The sequence below is a fragment of the Mytilus trossulus genome, chromosome 1 (genome assembly GCF_036588685.1).
Source record: "Mytilus trossulus isolate FHL-02 chromosome 1, PNRI_Mtr1.1.1.hap1, whole genome shotgun sequence".
Lineage (NCBI taxonomy): Eukaryota > Metazoa > Mollusca > Bivalvia > Mytilida > Mytilidae > Mytilus > Mytilus trossulus.
This window is the reverse complement of record NC_086373.1, coordinates 12811671-12828060: the sequence shown is the minus strand read 5'-3', so window position 1 is coordinate 12828060 and position 16390 is coordinate 12811671. Positions and strand designations below refer to the sequence as shown.

At 31.7% G+C, this 16390-nt stretch overlaps 1 protein-coding gene across 1 annotated transcript in view; it reads right to left on the bottom strand.

Annotated features, from left to right (window-relative positions):
- Positions 1 to 14344, bottom strand: part of LOC134706739 (QRFP-like peptide receptor) — a 33991-nt gene extending 19647 nt beyond the window's left edge. The window contains exon 1 of the mRNA XM_063565950.1: positions 14068 to 14344. Coding sequence (XP_063422020.1) covers positions 14068 to 14278 — 211 coding nt within the window. The 5' untranslated portion in view covers positions 14279 to 14344. The remainder of the gene's footprint in view (positions 1 to 14067) is intronic.
- Positions 14345 to 16390: the final 2046 nt, after the last annotated feature.

The following is a 16390-nucleotide window of genomic DNA, read 5'->3' as shown; positions in this document are numbered from 1 at the left end:
TGAGTTTTGAACAGCGGTATACTACTGTTGCCTTTATTTACTGATCATGCGGAAGTGCAGTCTACAGACAAAGAGTATTGTAAACTAAAATTAATAGTTCAACTGTTCTTATTATGTCTCGAGACATAAAAAAGCTGAGTTTATGTGATGTTGGGAATATAATCCAATCATTTAAGATATTTGGATATTTTCATCCTTTTAAATGAAATTTTGGCAGTAAAATTCAAGAAGATATCATAAATTACTCATTTTCTTCTCACAAATTTCTTACCTTAATGCGTTAAAATTTTGAAAATTTATGTATTATGATTGAATCCATGACGATGATTCAACCATCTTTATAAACAGTAAAATAACATAAATACTAAACTCAGAAGGAAATTCAAAACGGGAAGTCCCTTTCTAAATGGCAAAATCAAAAGCTCAAACACATCTAATGCATGGAAAACATCTGTAATATTCCTGACTTGGTACATGCATTTTTTATGTAGAAAATGATTGATTTAGCTTGGATAAAAACTAGCTAAATCTCTTATTTGTTTGACAGACTTCCATTATATTGACATCAATGTGTGAGCAGAACAAACAGATATAGTACGTAAAAACTGCACTTGAAAAAATCAACACCAAACGTTATTGTGTACGTGGTGAAACGGGCAGATACCCTCATTTAAACGAAGGCAAATTATTGTCAATGATTTACAAGATTGCATACTATCAACACAGTGTAAATTGAAAGAATCAAATGTATAAAAAAAATTTAAAGATATTCTAAACATGTGTGGATTTTCAAATATTTTCCAACTACAAAATATATCATATATCTCAAATTAGCTTAATCAAATCATCAAAATTAGGCTAATTGACCAATACAAACAGACATGGTTCACAATAATTCAAAACTCTCGTAAATACATAAACTATAGACTGTTATAACACAAAGAACTACCTGAACATTCTGATGACAAAATTGTGTTAACCTTATGTAAATTCAAAGCAGGAAACCATGCGTTGCCAATAGAAATGGTAAAGATTGTCCCTAATTAACGGACATGTGCGCGTGTCGTTCTGGTGATGTAGGCGACTAATTTCATTATTTGTTTTGCTGTTCGCAATCGAAGAACGGACGAAAATTATTTCTACAAACTATATATTGTCACATAGTCAAAATATAATGTCAATTTGTTCACTGTTTAAGGTAGATGCGGTGTCTAAATTATAATCCATAGAAGTTTTTAATAATTTGTCAAAATGTAGTTTATATCATGTTTTAAAAAAATAAAAATAAAAAAATCGGTCACGGGGCTTATTTTCACGCTACACAGTGTTCAAAATTGACAGATTATGCATAGATAATGAATGGAAAATCCAATTTTCTGCAATAAAGCGGAAACTACACCATAGAATTTTTAGATAAAATATGAGAAGATAGCTTTAATAGTATGCTTTCAGTTAATAAAAAGATACAATAGGGTCACCAGACCCGTTTTCTTGCTACATAATAAAAAAGGTAAATTCCTAACACATTCTATTGTAAAAGTACCTTTATCTGAATTATCTGCCCTTGCATAATGAGTTGCCTCCCCTTATGCAGTAAAATTGGAAAACATTTAATCAAACATATTTTTCTGGTTTTTTTTGTAAAATACAACCATAAATAATTGAAATGAAAATTCTTACACATGAATTTCCTACAACTCACAAAATTTGCACATTCTATTAAAGATCAAGACCTTGTTTTCGGGTATTACCAAATTCAATATGGATGAAGACACACCTACCAACCGTAATACTACAATCGGCTAAAATGGCTAAAATGGCCGTATTTTCACCTCAAAATTTTCTCTTGAGTACAGACAAATCTGTGCATCTGAAAAAGTTTTAAGGCATGATAGCATGCCCTAGATAAATAGAATTCAAAAGCATTGTATGATTTAGAAAATTCATAACTTAACTGGATTTTGCCGTACACTTTTTTTCGTCTCTGCAGAAGATGATAAAATTAACATACAGTTGAGTTTACCTTGATATGGTCCACTCAGGTACACAGTTTAAATAACCAATTATTTTCAGGTATCTATTGAATGAATGAATGAATGAATTTTATTTGCAAAAGCATATGAAACATGCTATGGCAATACATAATATATACATAATGTGACAAAAGACTAGTAACAGAGAACAATACAATAATAACATACATAATGTAGCTAACCAATAATATCAGATCTAGCTTTCCATGCACTCTTTAAATAGTTACAGAGCTTAATTGTTAGAGATTTAGAATTAGCTTTCAACAAACAAGATAGTTTAAAAATAGTAGGCCATGAACAATAATAGCGTGGCAAAAACAATATTCTAATTGCCCTATATGCTGGACATACCAATACAAAATGAAATTCGTTCTCAACACATTGCATATTACAACATACACAAAGACGCATTTCCCTTGGTATATCAGAGAAGCGACCAACTTCAACATTAAGTTTCAATGTACCACTTCGTAGTTTTGTAAGAATGTTACTATTATTAATGTAGCCAAAATAATTTTCAAGACAAAAATCAAACTTTATGCTACTATACACACTTAATTTCTCACAGTCACATATATCTGCTGACCATTTTTGTAGATATTGGTCTTTAATGCGTGTCTTTATAACATCAAACGATATATCAATATTATTCTGATCAATCCAAATATGGTTCATTCCAAGACTAAATAAAAAATCACGCACTATTGTCCGTCTAATGTCCATGTCAATTAAAAATGCTCACTTTAATTTTTACCTGTGGGGAAGTTCTCAAACCTGTTTCCCAACTTAGTTTATTTTGACACCTTCTGGAGGAATGAAAAAAAGTGCACGGCAAAATCCTGGTAAGTTTTTGTTTTTCTAAAACATAAAACGTACTTAAAATTCATTAATCTAGGGCATGCTATGCCTGAATTTTTTTACAGATGCGCAGGTTTGTCTGTACTCAGAGTAAATTTTGAGGTGAAAATACGGCCATTTTAGCCATAGGGTCCACATGAACCTTAACATGTATAAAGAAAATTCAAAACGAAAAGTCCCTTATCAAATGACAAAATAAAATGATTAAACACATCAAACGAATGGACAACAACTGTCATATTCCTGACTTGGTACAGGCGTTATCAAATGTAGAAAATGGTGGATTGAACCTGTTTTATAGCGCTAAACTTCTCATTTGTACGATAGTCGCATCAAATTTAATAATATTGATAATATTGCGTGAACAAAACAAACAGACATAAAAGGTAAAAATGTCACAAATACGATTAAAAAGTATTGTTCGGTAGATCACATTCGTGAAAAGGCAACGGGATTGTAATTACTACATAAGGAACATATCCGATATCATCTATATAACAGATATCCATAACGGTCATAATAATTTTAAACTTCATTTTGTACTTCATGTTAGAATATCGTACTGCATTTGATCACCTAGGCTTTTGTTTTTGTATTTATTTTGTTTCTCTGTAAACTTTTTTTATATTTTTTTATAGAATAAAGTGTCCATCTATCTATCTAAAAACACCAGATAGTACATGTAGTGCATTAGCGAAAATGAAAGACAAGTACTGATCCACGTCATAGTTATGGCGGTCAGTTATATTATCAAAATTGGATAAACAGTAAAAGTTTAAAATATAAAAGGACATAAAAAGTGTACTGTAACACTTACAAAAGATGATCAACGTCAATACCAAGAATATATACCTTTAGACCATCCTTTATTATTAGTGAAGGTGATGCGGAATATTTATCAACGATGTCTTTGATTCTTTGAATCTTCAATGAACGTTTTTAGAAACAGGACGACTTTCTTTAACATAACCGCGGATTTATTAACCTTTTTTTGCACTGAAAGCGGAAGTTGTTTTTCAACACCTGATCATTTGACGGTCTTGAAATATAAATCAATGACATTGTGTATATCTTACTTCAAAGGAACATCCTTGTCAAGTTTGAATATCTTCAAAACTTTCATCTACTCGACTAAATTTGATTTCTTTGGTCCGCAAATAACAGCACTAAGGAAAAATGTTCAAACAAATATTGAAGATTGTTTAAACTTCAATTCGCTGCATTCGTTCTTAAAAGTCAATATCAAACTCTTATGTCACACGAGTTTCATTGAAAACATTAAACGCCTGGATAGAGCATTTTCATACTGGCAAGTTTTGTGCTTATATCTTGTGAAGATCAAAAACGTAACATGCTTGGCAAAACCTTTTCAACTTTTGATCTTCAGTGCTGTACAACTTTGTACCTTTTTCACTTTCGATCTTTTATATCTTGGCGTTATGTATTCGGGTTTAGTTTTCTGTAATTAGTTAATACTTCAGTTTCTTTATGTTAACTCTTTCATATACATTTGATAAAATTTACTGTTTGCAATAGCATGAATTGTTCTATATAATAAGAATGTTCTTATCCCGGGCATAAAAACAATGCCGTATTTGGCGAAACCTTTTCAACTTTTGATCTTCAGTGCTGTACAACTTTGTACTTTTTTCACTTTCGATCTTTTATATCTGGGCGTCACTGTTGATTTTTGTGTGGATTAGGTGCGTTTTTGGCGTATTGAATTTTAAACCTGATGCTTTTTGTTATCTATTAATCATGTTTTTCTTTGTCTAATATATTCTCCTATTTATTTGTATTATAGTCCTGTAATTTTATGTTGTCATCTCAATGTTATATTTAACTTTTCCATTAAAGTGCGAGGTTTGGCATGCCACAAAACTAGGTTCAACCCACCACTTTTATTCCCCTTTAAAAGTGTCCTGTACCAAGTCAGGAAGATGGTCATTGTTATATTATTGTTCGTTTAAGTGTGTGTTGCATTTTAACGTTGAGTCGTTTGTGTTTTCTCTTATTTTTGAGATATTGAGATAAGACGTGGCACGGTACTTGTCTATCCCAAATTCATGTATTTGGTTTTCATGTTATTTTTGTTATTCTCGTGGTGTTTTGTCTGATGCCTGGTCCGTTTCTGTGTGTGTTACGTTTCGGTGTTATGTCGTTGTTCTCCTCTTATATTTAATGCGTTTCCTCGGTTTTAGTTTGTTACCCCGATTTTGTTTTTTGTCCATGGATTTCTGAGTTTTGAACAGCGGTATACTACTGTTGCCTTTATTTACAGAATTACAATTTGTTTTGTTTGACTATAAAAAATGTTGCATTAATCAATTCAGTTTATAAATAACGTTATCTGTTTCATACAATATTAACACTATTTCTGTGCTTTTGTGTGCTTTTTTTGCGAGAACAATAGTCAAAATTATGCTTTAAAAAAAAACTTAAAGTATATGCCTTCTTTGACATTTTGATATGACTTGACTTTTTGACTTCGAATTATAAAGAGCTCCAATTCTATTTATGAAATCAACTGAATGGGATTTGCAATGTAAAATCCAGCATCTGCAAGTAACAACGCTCGTTTGCGGCAAGTTATTAACTAAATAAAACTATAAAAAAAACACGTCGCGACTTCTTTTTTTTAAATTCAAAATTTCAAACTTAATCATCAAAGATTGTCTCGAATATGGTTGTATACGTACAGATTTGCTTATATTTAGTCCGTCTGTATCTCTCTGGTTTAAAGAATACATACATGTAAGTATCAGTTACTTTCATATTAATTTCCTGCAACTTCGGTAAGTCTCTCGACATTAAGTGTCAAAGAAGCATTACAGAACATATAAGTTGTGAAGATATTACTAAGACTACTTTTATACTGAATTTCCTAACTAAGCCGATCATTTGGGACGAGTTTCCGATATCAAATCCATTATAACATACTCGGTAGTGTCCCGACATTGACAGACAATGTACAGCACTAAATGAACTGTTAGACTACTGCATATCGATTGGTTCATAAAAATCAGACGGTTTGATCCACGAACATGCTGGCACAGCATCTTCACTGCGTATAAATTTAAAAAAGGGGGATTTTATTTGTAGATTTACACCTTTATATCACTTATAAATATATTATCTGGTTAATTATTTTTCTTTTCAGTTGACATTTTCAATTGTGCATTTTTACTCTTTATTTTCGTCACCGGTCGAAATATAAAAGATGTTAAGCACTTGAAACTAGTTTGTTAACTCGTTCTTGATTTTAGTTTTTCGATGATTTGAAGGACTCAATCGTTGAAGCTTGTGAAGGGAATTTCTTTTTTTCTATATTCAGTTACTTATAGTTTTGATTTGCATTTATTTTCAAATCTTTCATATTTAAAATTGGTTTTTTTTCCTAATCTCTCGACTTTATTTACTTATTTATTTTGATTCTAAAATGTAGGATTATCGACAAAATATGTTGGATAAAAGTAGAGTTGACATGAAGACTACCTGGAAGAGGAATTTTAAATGATGTTCTACGGTATCGTCGTTTGTACATTTCAAAAGCTTAGATGCATGACAGACATGTATTATAATGGTTTTTAGGGATCTTTTGAAATATTTGGTAGAATTTTAAATGCTTTTAAAGATAATGACTTCTCCTTTTTAGTACGCACTTCTTTGTAAAAAAAAAATCGACTTTTGAATGCAAAATAAAAATAAATAAATTTAAAGTGAGATTGGCCTATAGATGTTAATTGTTATGTGTCATTTTGGTCTCTTGTGGAGAGTTGTCTCATTTGCAATCATATCACATCTTCTTTTTTTATATTTGGTAATTTTTACTGTTTGGAAGATAAATCGTGAACATCTGTAATCATACCGAAATTAACCCTAATTATTTTTATTTTTAAGTAGCGTTTTTAAACTTATCTTACCAAACGTTATAATGTCATTCGGATATCCGATGTTTCTAGACTTATCCATAGTGATTGTCATTCCCAGAGGAATACACAATTTTGTTATCGAATTAATAAATGCTTTGATGTGAGTCTTCTGTGATTTATAATTTGTTTCCTACCAAGCTAGTATGTTGTTTCTGGTAAGTCTATGGTAATTACACCATTATCGATAATGTCCGATTCATTCCATTATATATACGTTGTTTTACTTGAGCAAAAACATTAACAGTTTACTGTAGGGAAAGTTTGACTATACCAAATCAGTAATCAGATATTGCAAATTCATGATAGTAACATTTGTTCAGCTTTTATAGTGATTTATCAAAAATAAGTGAATAAGTCAATTATTTTATCATAAGCCAAAACCTAACATTTATGAACCTTTCTCGAGTACCTATTTTTTAAAATATGTATTAAAATTGAGAATGGAAATGGGGAATGTGTCAGAGACAACAACCCGACCATAGAAAAAAACCAGCAGAAGGTCACCAACAGGTCTTCAACGTAGCGAGAAATTCCCGCACCATGCATGTTAAGTCTTTTTTCTTGGCTGTAAGTTTGTTTCTTTGTTACCCATGTCTGCAGTACACCCTTTAATATTAGTATTCTTAAATAGCAAGCAAAAGAAATTATTCCTATTGAATCAGATTTCTTTTTATTATTTTTGTAATGTCATAGGTGGGAATGTTGCATGATTGTTTTTGTTCACTTTTTTACTACTCAACATAGGTCAAACGACAAATATGAAAACGATAACAGGTCACCTTACAGTCTTCAACACCGAAGCCCCTTTCGGTACTACTTAAATGGTCAACAAACATGATACCGACTATTAGCCACAGTTGTAATGGTAACGTGCAAATGCATATGTTTCTTTATACTTGCAAAACCAACACATTTTTTTAGTTATTTATTTAAACTTCAGGGTCAGACTGCATTATACGTCATTTAGTATCAAGGGAAAAATTAAAATTTGTAGTATTTTGGTTTTCCTGTAGTCTTATGCTGTTTTCTTTAGCAGAGTTTAAAATTATTAAATCCAAATTTATAGATATTGCAACTAATGCTGCAGCAATTTTAAACTCACAACAAACTAACCGACTTGTCATATCATTTTTTTAGTTAAGGATGTCTGCTTGTCATGATTTGGAATTTTTGTCAGATTTTCGGACGCCTCTGGTTTTATCCATTTGAATGCCTTAAAAAAAATCCCCATGAACCCCAATTTTTCTTTTTATAAATCTTTTACATGTATAAAGATTAGTCATCTGTAAAAGTCGTTTAAAATTGTATTTATTTTTTAATAGTATTTGAGAACCTTAACTGGCCAATGATAAAGCTATGGAAAATCAAGAGAGAATATTTTCCCGCCAAAATTCCAATGGCTGATATCTCGAAAACAAGCACATAGACCCCTATATTTTTTTTGCTTTTTTGATTCCTTAATTTATTCCCTATCAATACATACTAGTTTTATGAAAAGTTATTTATTTTGAAACTGAGCAGCGAACATCCTTAACAGATAATATATTTAGCAGCTGGTGTATTCCTTTTTAATCTAAAGCCAATCCTGGTTCTTTTCTTTCTACATAGTCCTAACTTTTCTATCACTTTGTTTTATCTTGGTCATGAGTTCCATTAGTTTAGTAAATGGATTTAGCAATGATAGGTCAATGAAAGATTATTCCATTATTTTCTCCAGAAATAAGCTATTGGGAAATAATTAATCTCGTGCTAATTGTATGTGATAGACATTTTAAGTATCATGTGTAAATTTAGCATAAGACACTTTTATATTAGACATTTTATTGGATTTAGGGTAATTTATGTCTGTTAGGCTATGCTGCTAGATCAGCGTGTACAATGTAGCAATGATTAAAAAAAATAACACCATTTTGTTTGAAACTGAGCAAATTAATGGTGAATCAATGCATACATTAAAACCCCAGTCTCCTAAAAGATTGAATAAGCATTTCATGGGTATTACTTCTTTGAAACATTCCCCCCCTATCCATAAGAAATCTTGCTATAGAACCTATAAATTAATAATTTAACACCTAACATCGCCCTATTAGAAATATACATTAAGCCGCCAACAACAAAAAAATCACAAAATGAAACATAAAATTCTAGAACCACTGCATTCTATGATACAAGTATAAAAGACAAAAAAAAACAAGGAGTGTAATCATGAAAATTCTAAGCAATACCTCATGCATGTAGTCAAAAGCACAAGATACACTGCTGATCGGCAATAGAAATCGTTCTGCACTATGTTGGCGGTTGTATTATTAGACTTCTTACAGTAAAGAAAAATACCAAAAATACCGAACTCCGACGAAAATTCATAATGTAAGATCAATACTCAAATGACAATATCAAAATCTCAAACACTTCAAACGAAAAGATAACAACTGTCATATTTTTACTTGGTACAGGTAATTTCTTATGTAGAAATTGGTGGTTTCAACCTGGTTTTATAGCTAGCTTAACCTCTTACTTAAGTCAACAGTCGAATACAATTTTATTATTATGACAATGATGTGTGATTAAAACAAACAGACCTAGTAGGTAAAAATGTTAAAAATATGGACACAGCAGTCAAAATTGTGTTAAAATCTTAATCACTATAAAAACAAACAAATATTACAACAAAGCAAAACAGAAAAATTTATAGACCAGCCACATTTGCAAAAACGAACGACAAGAATACAAACAAGAATGTGTCCATAGTACACGGATGCCCCACTCCCAGTATTTTTTTCCATGTTCAGTGGACCGTGAAATTGGGGTCAAATCTGTAATTTGGCATTTAAGTTAGAAAGATCTTACTATAGGAAACACGTGTACTAAGTTTCAAGTTGATTGGACTTCAACTTCATTAAAATCTAACTTGACCATAAAGTTTAACCTGAACTTCGCACTATCATTTGCTATGTTCAGTGGACCGTGAAGTTGGGGTCAAAACTTAAATTTGGCATTAACATAAGAAAGATCATATAATGGGAAACATGTGTACTAAGTTTAAAGTTGATTGGACTTCAACTTCATCAAAACTACCTTGACCAAAAACTTTAACCTGAAGCGGGACAAACGGACGGACGCACCGACCAGAAAACAGAATGTCCCTCTTCTATCGTAGGTGGGGCATACAAATTACAGTAGCACAATTAAAATGCACAAGAAGCCACGATCTCTTTCAACGCTCAAAGTAGTTTACTTTTGCAGAAAAAAAACCGAAAATGATTCAACCAATAAATCAGTTGAAAAATTTCTAAATTTGTTTGCTTTAAGTCATATACAACCGTAATAAACTCCAAAAAAATGAAAATGACAACATCAAAAGGTCGTGCACATCAAACTGTCATATTCCTGACTTGGTTCAGGCATTTACTTACATGTAAGTAGAAAATGGTAAATTAAACTTTATGATTCCAATATACACATGGCAAAAGTTTTCAAGTAATGAAAAAAAAAAAACTACGTAAAGTGAAGCATCAGCGTTAAAAAAAAAGAAAACCCAAAAAGAAAGAGCTAACTTACTATCATCGTCAAAAAGAGGGAAAATAGACAATCCATAAATTCTGGTATGAAACCGTGAAATATATATCAATGCATAGAAAGGACCTCTCGTTTGTCATGTAGAATAACTCACACGAATCTACTCGTACGAATCCAATTAAAACATCGAGTGAAGTGTGGTGCACTTGAAGTGTAGCACATGGTCAAATACATTAATAATAGATGATAAAAGTATTTATAAATCTTATTTTGAACACAAATCAATCCATTAAACAGTTGTGAGTCTATGAGCTATAAAGTGGACTATAGGTCCCCACTGAGTAATATTTGTAATTTCTCATTAATAGTTTTTAAGTCTCTCTAATACAGAATCTACTTCTAGAATTAGAATTAATTTTTCTCTACGGAATAACATAAAAAAGTTAAAATAGTTCATTTGAAGGTTATATTTGATCCATTTACAATATAAAAATACCACAACAAATATTTCATACAGATCTAAGAAAACCAGTCGAAACTTTAACCAAATGGGTACATAAAAGACAAACATCAAGTTCAATTAAGAAGTGTTGAGAAAATAATAATAACATTATAAATGTGTGGTGTACAAAGCGCATTTATCGATATCCTCATCAAGAATGCTCTGTACCTTCATCGGGAAAAATGAAAATGCAACTCATCGGGAAAATAAAAATGAGCCTTCAGCAGAAAAATTCAAAAGTACCGTCATCCAGAAAATTAAAGAAATACTTTTACCAGGACCACTTAAACTAAAATATCCAAGGATGTATAAACAATAAGCAGGACATTATAAGAATGGTAGCAAACATTCTTATGTTGTAATGTTATACCACTGTCCAAGGTTAGGAGAGGGTTGGGATCCCGCTAACATGTTTAACCCCGTCACATTATTTATGTATGTGCTTGTCCCAAGTCAGGAGCCTGTAATTCAGTGGTTGTCGTTTGTTTATGTGTTACATATTTGTTTTTCGTTCATTTTTTTTTACATAAACAAGGCCGTTAGTTTTCTCGCTTGAATTGTTTTACATTGTCTTATCGGGGCCTTTCATAGCTGACTATATGCGGTATGAGCTTTGCTCATTGTTGAAGGCCGTACGGTGACCTATAATTGTTAATATTTGTGTCATTTTGGTCTTTTGTGGATATCTGTCTCATTGGCAATCATACCACATCTTCTTTTTTTTTTATATTATCTAAGGCCAACACTGCCTGCGGATTTTGCAATCTTTGCTTCTTAATTATTTCTAAAATATTGTGAAATGGAAACGAATAATCGTATTCTCTGGGTCCGCCAAAAGTTACATAATTCAATCTTCATGCATGATCGAAGACATTGATGGCATTGAATTTCAAATCCAAACAATCAGTCTTTCGAAATGTCATTCCTTATTACTGAACAGATGATACCAGCAGGAAGCTGAACCGAACACAAGTCCTGGAGCATCGGTATCAACCATATATATTTCTTTGACCAAAACTCTATTTTCATTTTTTTATATGTACAAACAATACATTTGTTTCATTTCCCCTTCTGTTACATCGTTTCATATTTTTTTATTTGCTGTATATGTGTAAAAACCTTTCCGTCGGGCGCGTATAATAGAAACGAAGAGGTAGTCATATTGCACATAAGGACAGAAAACGCACATGGCAAATAATTATCGACAGAAAGAGACATAATGCTTATAGTTTTATTAATGCATTTTTAAAATGTCCGCTTGATGTTCATTAGTTTTTTTTTAATATGGAAATCAATTTCATATGTAATATTTATAAACAATGATATGAACATTGTATTTATTTGCACAAGCTTTGTCTTAGATGCAGGAAGAAAAGGCAAGGCTCGCAGAGGTTGTCTATTGTTTTATAGCGTGACTGTTCTTATAAATTTATACTTTTCCAACGACATAGTTACGTATATTGATTTTTTTTACATGAAATTTAAGATTGGCGCTTTCACGTTTAGTTTTTTTTCTCTTTTTCCCAGTAGTTTTCTTTGAATTTCATAAAATTCTACATAGCTTCATCGCGGCTAGCAAGAGGACCATTAACATGAATTTGTACGTACATAGTAATTTCAACAAACTGTTTGCTCAACATAAAACAAAGCGGATACCAGGAGAATTTATATGTACAATTAAAGAATGAAGTATTTTAATACTATCCTACTGTTGTTTATTGTTTCAATGAATCTCTACTATACATGTAGAAAATTTGAAAAAGAGCTAGGCCGAATATTCCAAAGGGAGATTCAAGAGTCGAGAGACCTACAACTTCTGGGGGAAATAAGAAATGACGGAAGTTTCAATGAATCTCTACTATACATGTATCTAAATTTGAAAAAAGAGCTAGGCCGAATATTCCAAAGGGATATTCAAAACTCCAGAGACCTACAACTTCTGGGAGAAACCAGAGACGACAGAAATACAAACAATCTGTCTACAAAACAGTACATAGAAATCAAAACCCCACCAAAAACACCCGGATTTACAATGCTACCGGGAGTCCCATATCCTGTTCCTCTTTTTTAGCACCGTCTCGTTGTGCATGACTAGTACACATTCGACGTCACCTTTCCGGCGGTGATGTTACAATCACAAAAAGCGGACAGGAGAATTGTCATAACATTTGGAAAACACAAGTGTTCATCTGTCGACTAAGATTCTTTAACGTTCAACTAACTCACGATGGCGTCGTAAAAGTTAAAATTTTCCAAACATTTTTTGTACCATCGAGAATGCCAATAACACGTCAATCGTTTCCAAAAAATGACAGCACTCAGTCTGATTATCGTCGTTTCAAGCTTAAAACTTTTATTGGAATTCAAGAAAAATGTGATTGAATAAACCATTTTATTCTGTCTTGGAATTTTCTAACAAGTGTTTAATGGTACTGCTACATACATTGACATTATCTGATTCGTTTAAAATATTAGTTGTCAGAATAGGGAATTAATATGTTGCATTGCTTGAATATAATCATAGGAATATGATGTATGATCGCCAATAAGACAACTATCCACTAATGACCACTGGACAATGATATACACAACTAAAGTAAAGGTCACCATACGGTTTTCCTTAGATTTTTTTTGCAATAAGCAAAACTTATAGCAAGTGAGCTTTAAAAAACCACAGGGATAACCAAATGTAAAAACTTGAGTAAGGGGACGACCATTTAAACTTTTTTGGGGGGTCATCAGAATTTTTTGCGGATTGAATATTTATTTTTATCTTTTAGTACGCATGGTTTTTTTTTGCCCTCGAAAACATTTACTTTTCACTTTTATACACAATTGATTCCAGCATTTTAAAATGCAGAATATGATTTCATCCCGTCTTGTGAAAGGTTATTTAGTTTCGTTTTTTACAATGCTATTCGTTTTGAAAATCCACCTAGTCCTCCCTACCAAAATTCAAATGATCGGCCATAATCTTTCAAACTGTGTTGAGTAATTTCCTTTTCTTACTAATTATAAGGCATGTTATTTGATTATAAACCCGTACATTAATTTCCTATTTCGTAACTTCACCGCAAAACTAATCATTAAATTAAAACGACTTTGCCCTCGATAACGAATAAAAGTATATAATAAACGATTTTACATTCGTACGATAGCCTTGCGTCTAGAAAAATCGAACAAAATTCAAATGATATCCAATGTAATTGCCAAGTATTTTACTTACCTAAAAGATCTGCTACGGCTAAATTTACCAGGAAATAATTAGCGACATTTCTCCGGACACTTTTGTTCATACACACCATTACAAGCACAAGAATATTCCCAACTAAAGCAACGAAAAATACCGGAATATAAATACATAATAAAATTATTTTGTCAGTGTTGAATTCATCAAAGGTATTTTCTTGCACACCTGTCCAATTTGTATCATTCATTTTTCAATGTTTAAAACTTCCCTTACAAGTTTCCCCAAAAGTTGTCTAGCTATCAATGTGAGAATAAAATCTGTACAACTCTCTATTACAACACCGCATCAGCTTTTTCTGTTGTTCTCTGATAGTATTGAAAATACATGTGTATTGATTCTGCAGCTAGATATATTTTGATTGACGTTACGTAGAATCTTATGGGCGTGGAATTTACGATGGCTATTTAATGAGCAAAAGAAGATTTGAAAATTGTTATGTGTGTTATGCGCCTTCTATTACTATTAGCACAGGATGAAATGTTCTTTATGTTAATATATTGATATTAAGGTTAAATACCTTAAGCTTTCTCATAAGTTTTATCTTATTTCTTTTCAACACACTCTTTATTATGACGATATCTAGCTTTCATTTGTTTTCGTTACTTTGATCGTGATTGCAATTCTAGAATCAACATTTTGATGGTACTTTTGATCTTTTCCTGAAAATACGATCTTTTTTATGACCAGAGGTAATAGGAGTTTGCATGCAGATATAATTCTTATATTTCATGATAATAGTTACACTTTTTTTCTTTAAGTATATAAAAAAAGATGTGATATGATTGGCAATTAGACAACTCTCCACAAGAAAAAGCAATGACACAGAAATTAAGCTAAAGGTCACCATACGGTCTTCAACAATGAGCAAAGCCCATACCGCATAGTCAGCTATAAAAGGCGCCGATTTGACGATGTAAATCAATTTAAACGAGAAAACTACCGGCCTTATTTGTTTATAAAAAATGAACGAAAAACAAATATGTAACACATTAACAAACGACAACCACTGAATTACAGGATCCTGACTTGGGACAGGCACATACATACAGAAAGTGGCTTTAAAAGCTACGTAAAGGGGCACTACCTGTCGAATTCATGTTCACAGATTATGATTAATTCTCATATTTGATTTAAAACAATGTAAAACATGTATCCAAACTATTAAGTCTAAAATAAAGAATTAACAAGGCACGGGCATGAAAATACGTAGCTTCGTTTCGTGTGTATTTAAGTCTAGACGTCATCTAATTAATTATCGAGTTGACCTCTAAAGTCATCAAATGACCATATAAGCGATGTAAACATAAATCAATGCTTTTAGTTTAGCTTATTTTGACAAAAAGTAACCATACTGGCTGCTAAAAGCTAATTATTATTTTGCTATTTGCATTTCATTAATGATTGAGCAAAAAAATAATATATTAGATTTTTTATATATCTCGTAGCTATTGCCCCTTTAATGAAAAAAATATGATATATTGTATGATTCCAAGTACTAAGACAACTTTCCTCCAGAGTTTAGATGCAAGCAACTTAATCACCAAACGACATGCAACAATGAGCAGAATTCGAACCCATTCCTTATAGTAAGCTGTAAGCGGCCCCACAAGACAAAATGTGATACAAATAAAACTAGAAAACAAAAGGCGTATGATAATACTATAAACGGAAAACAAGCATGGTACACAACAACCACAGGTTTTACCCTGGGAATAAGGCAGGTTTAAACTTGTTTGTTAGCACTGAACCAACCTCCATTATCATAGCATCCTAACCTTAAATAGATAACTATGACTTACAGATATATCATTGACTATGGACTTAGATATTTGTTTTGTTTTGACATATACACGTTTCGATTATCATATTTCAAATGTATAACTCATTACTTTAATGGTGTTACGGTTAGTCTATTTTGATCGTTCAATTTTCCAACACATTTAATAATTTGATAACTTCCTATGTCTATTTTTTCATCTATGTAAAGTCAATGAACGGTACGCCAATTCAATTTAAAATCAATTTGAGCGTGAAACGCCCAGAATAATTTTCCAATTAAAGAAATTTCCCATAGCATGAAGATCCAGGGAAGCTATTGATAACAGGAATTTCTTTCAAACATGGAACTGCATAGATATTTCATGATCTGAAGATAAAAATACTATAAATATTATTAAAAAAAGATTAATTCGTCTTCATATAGTAACATCACGTTTAAAGATGTTGCATGGCGTGTTAAGACGGTCATTCATCAGTGCACGTCCTACTCCAAAACTGATAATATTCTAAAATACGAAAA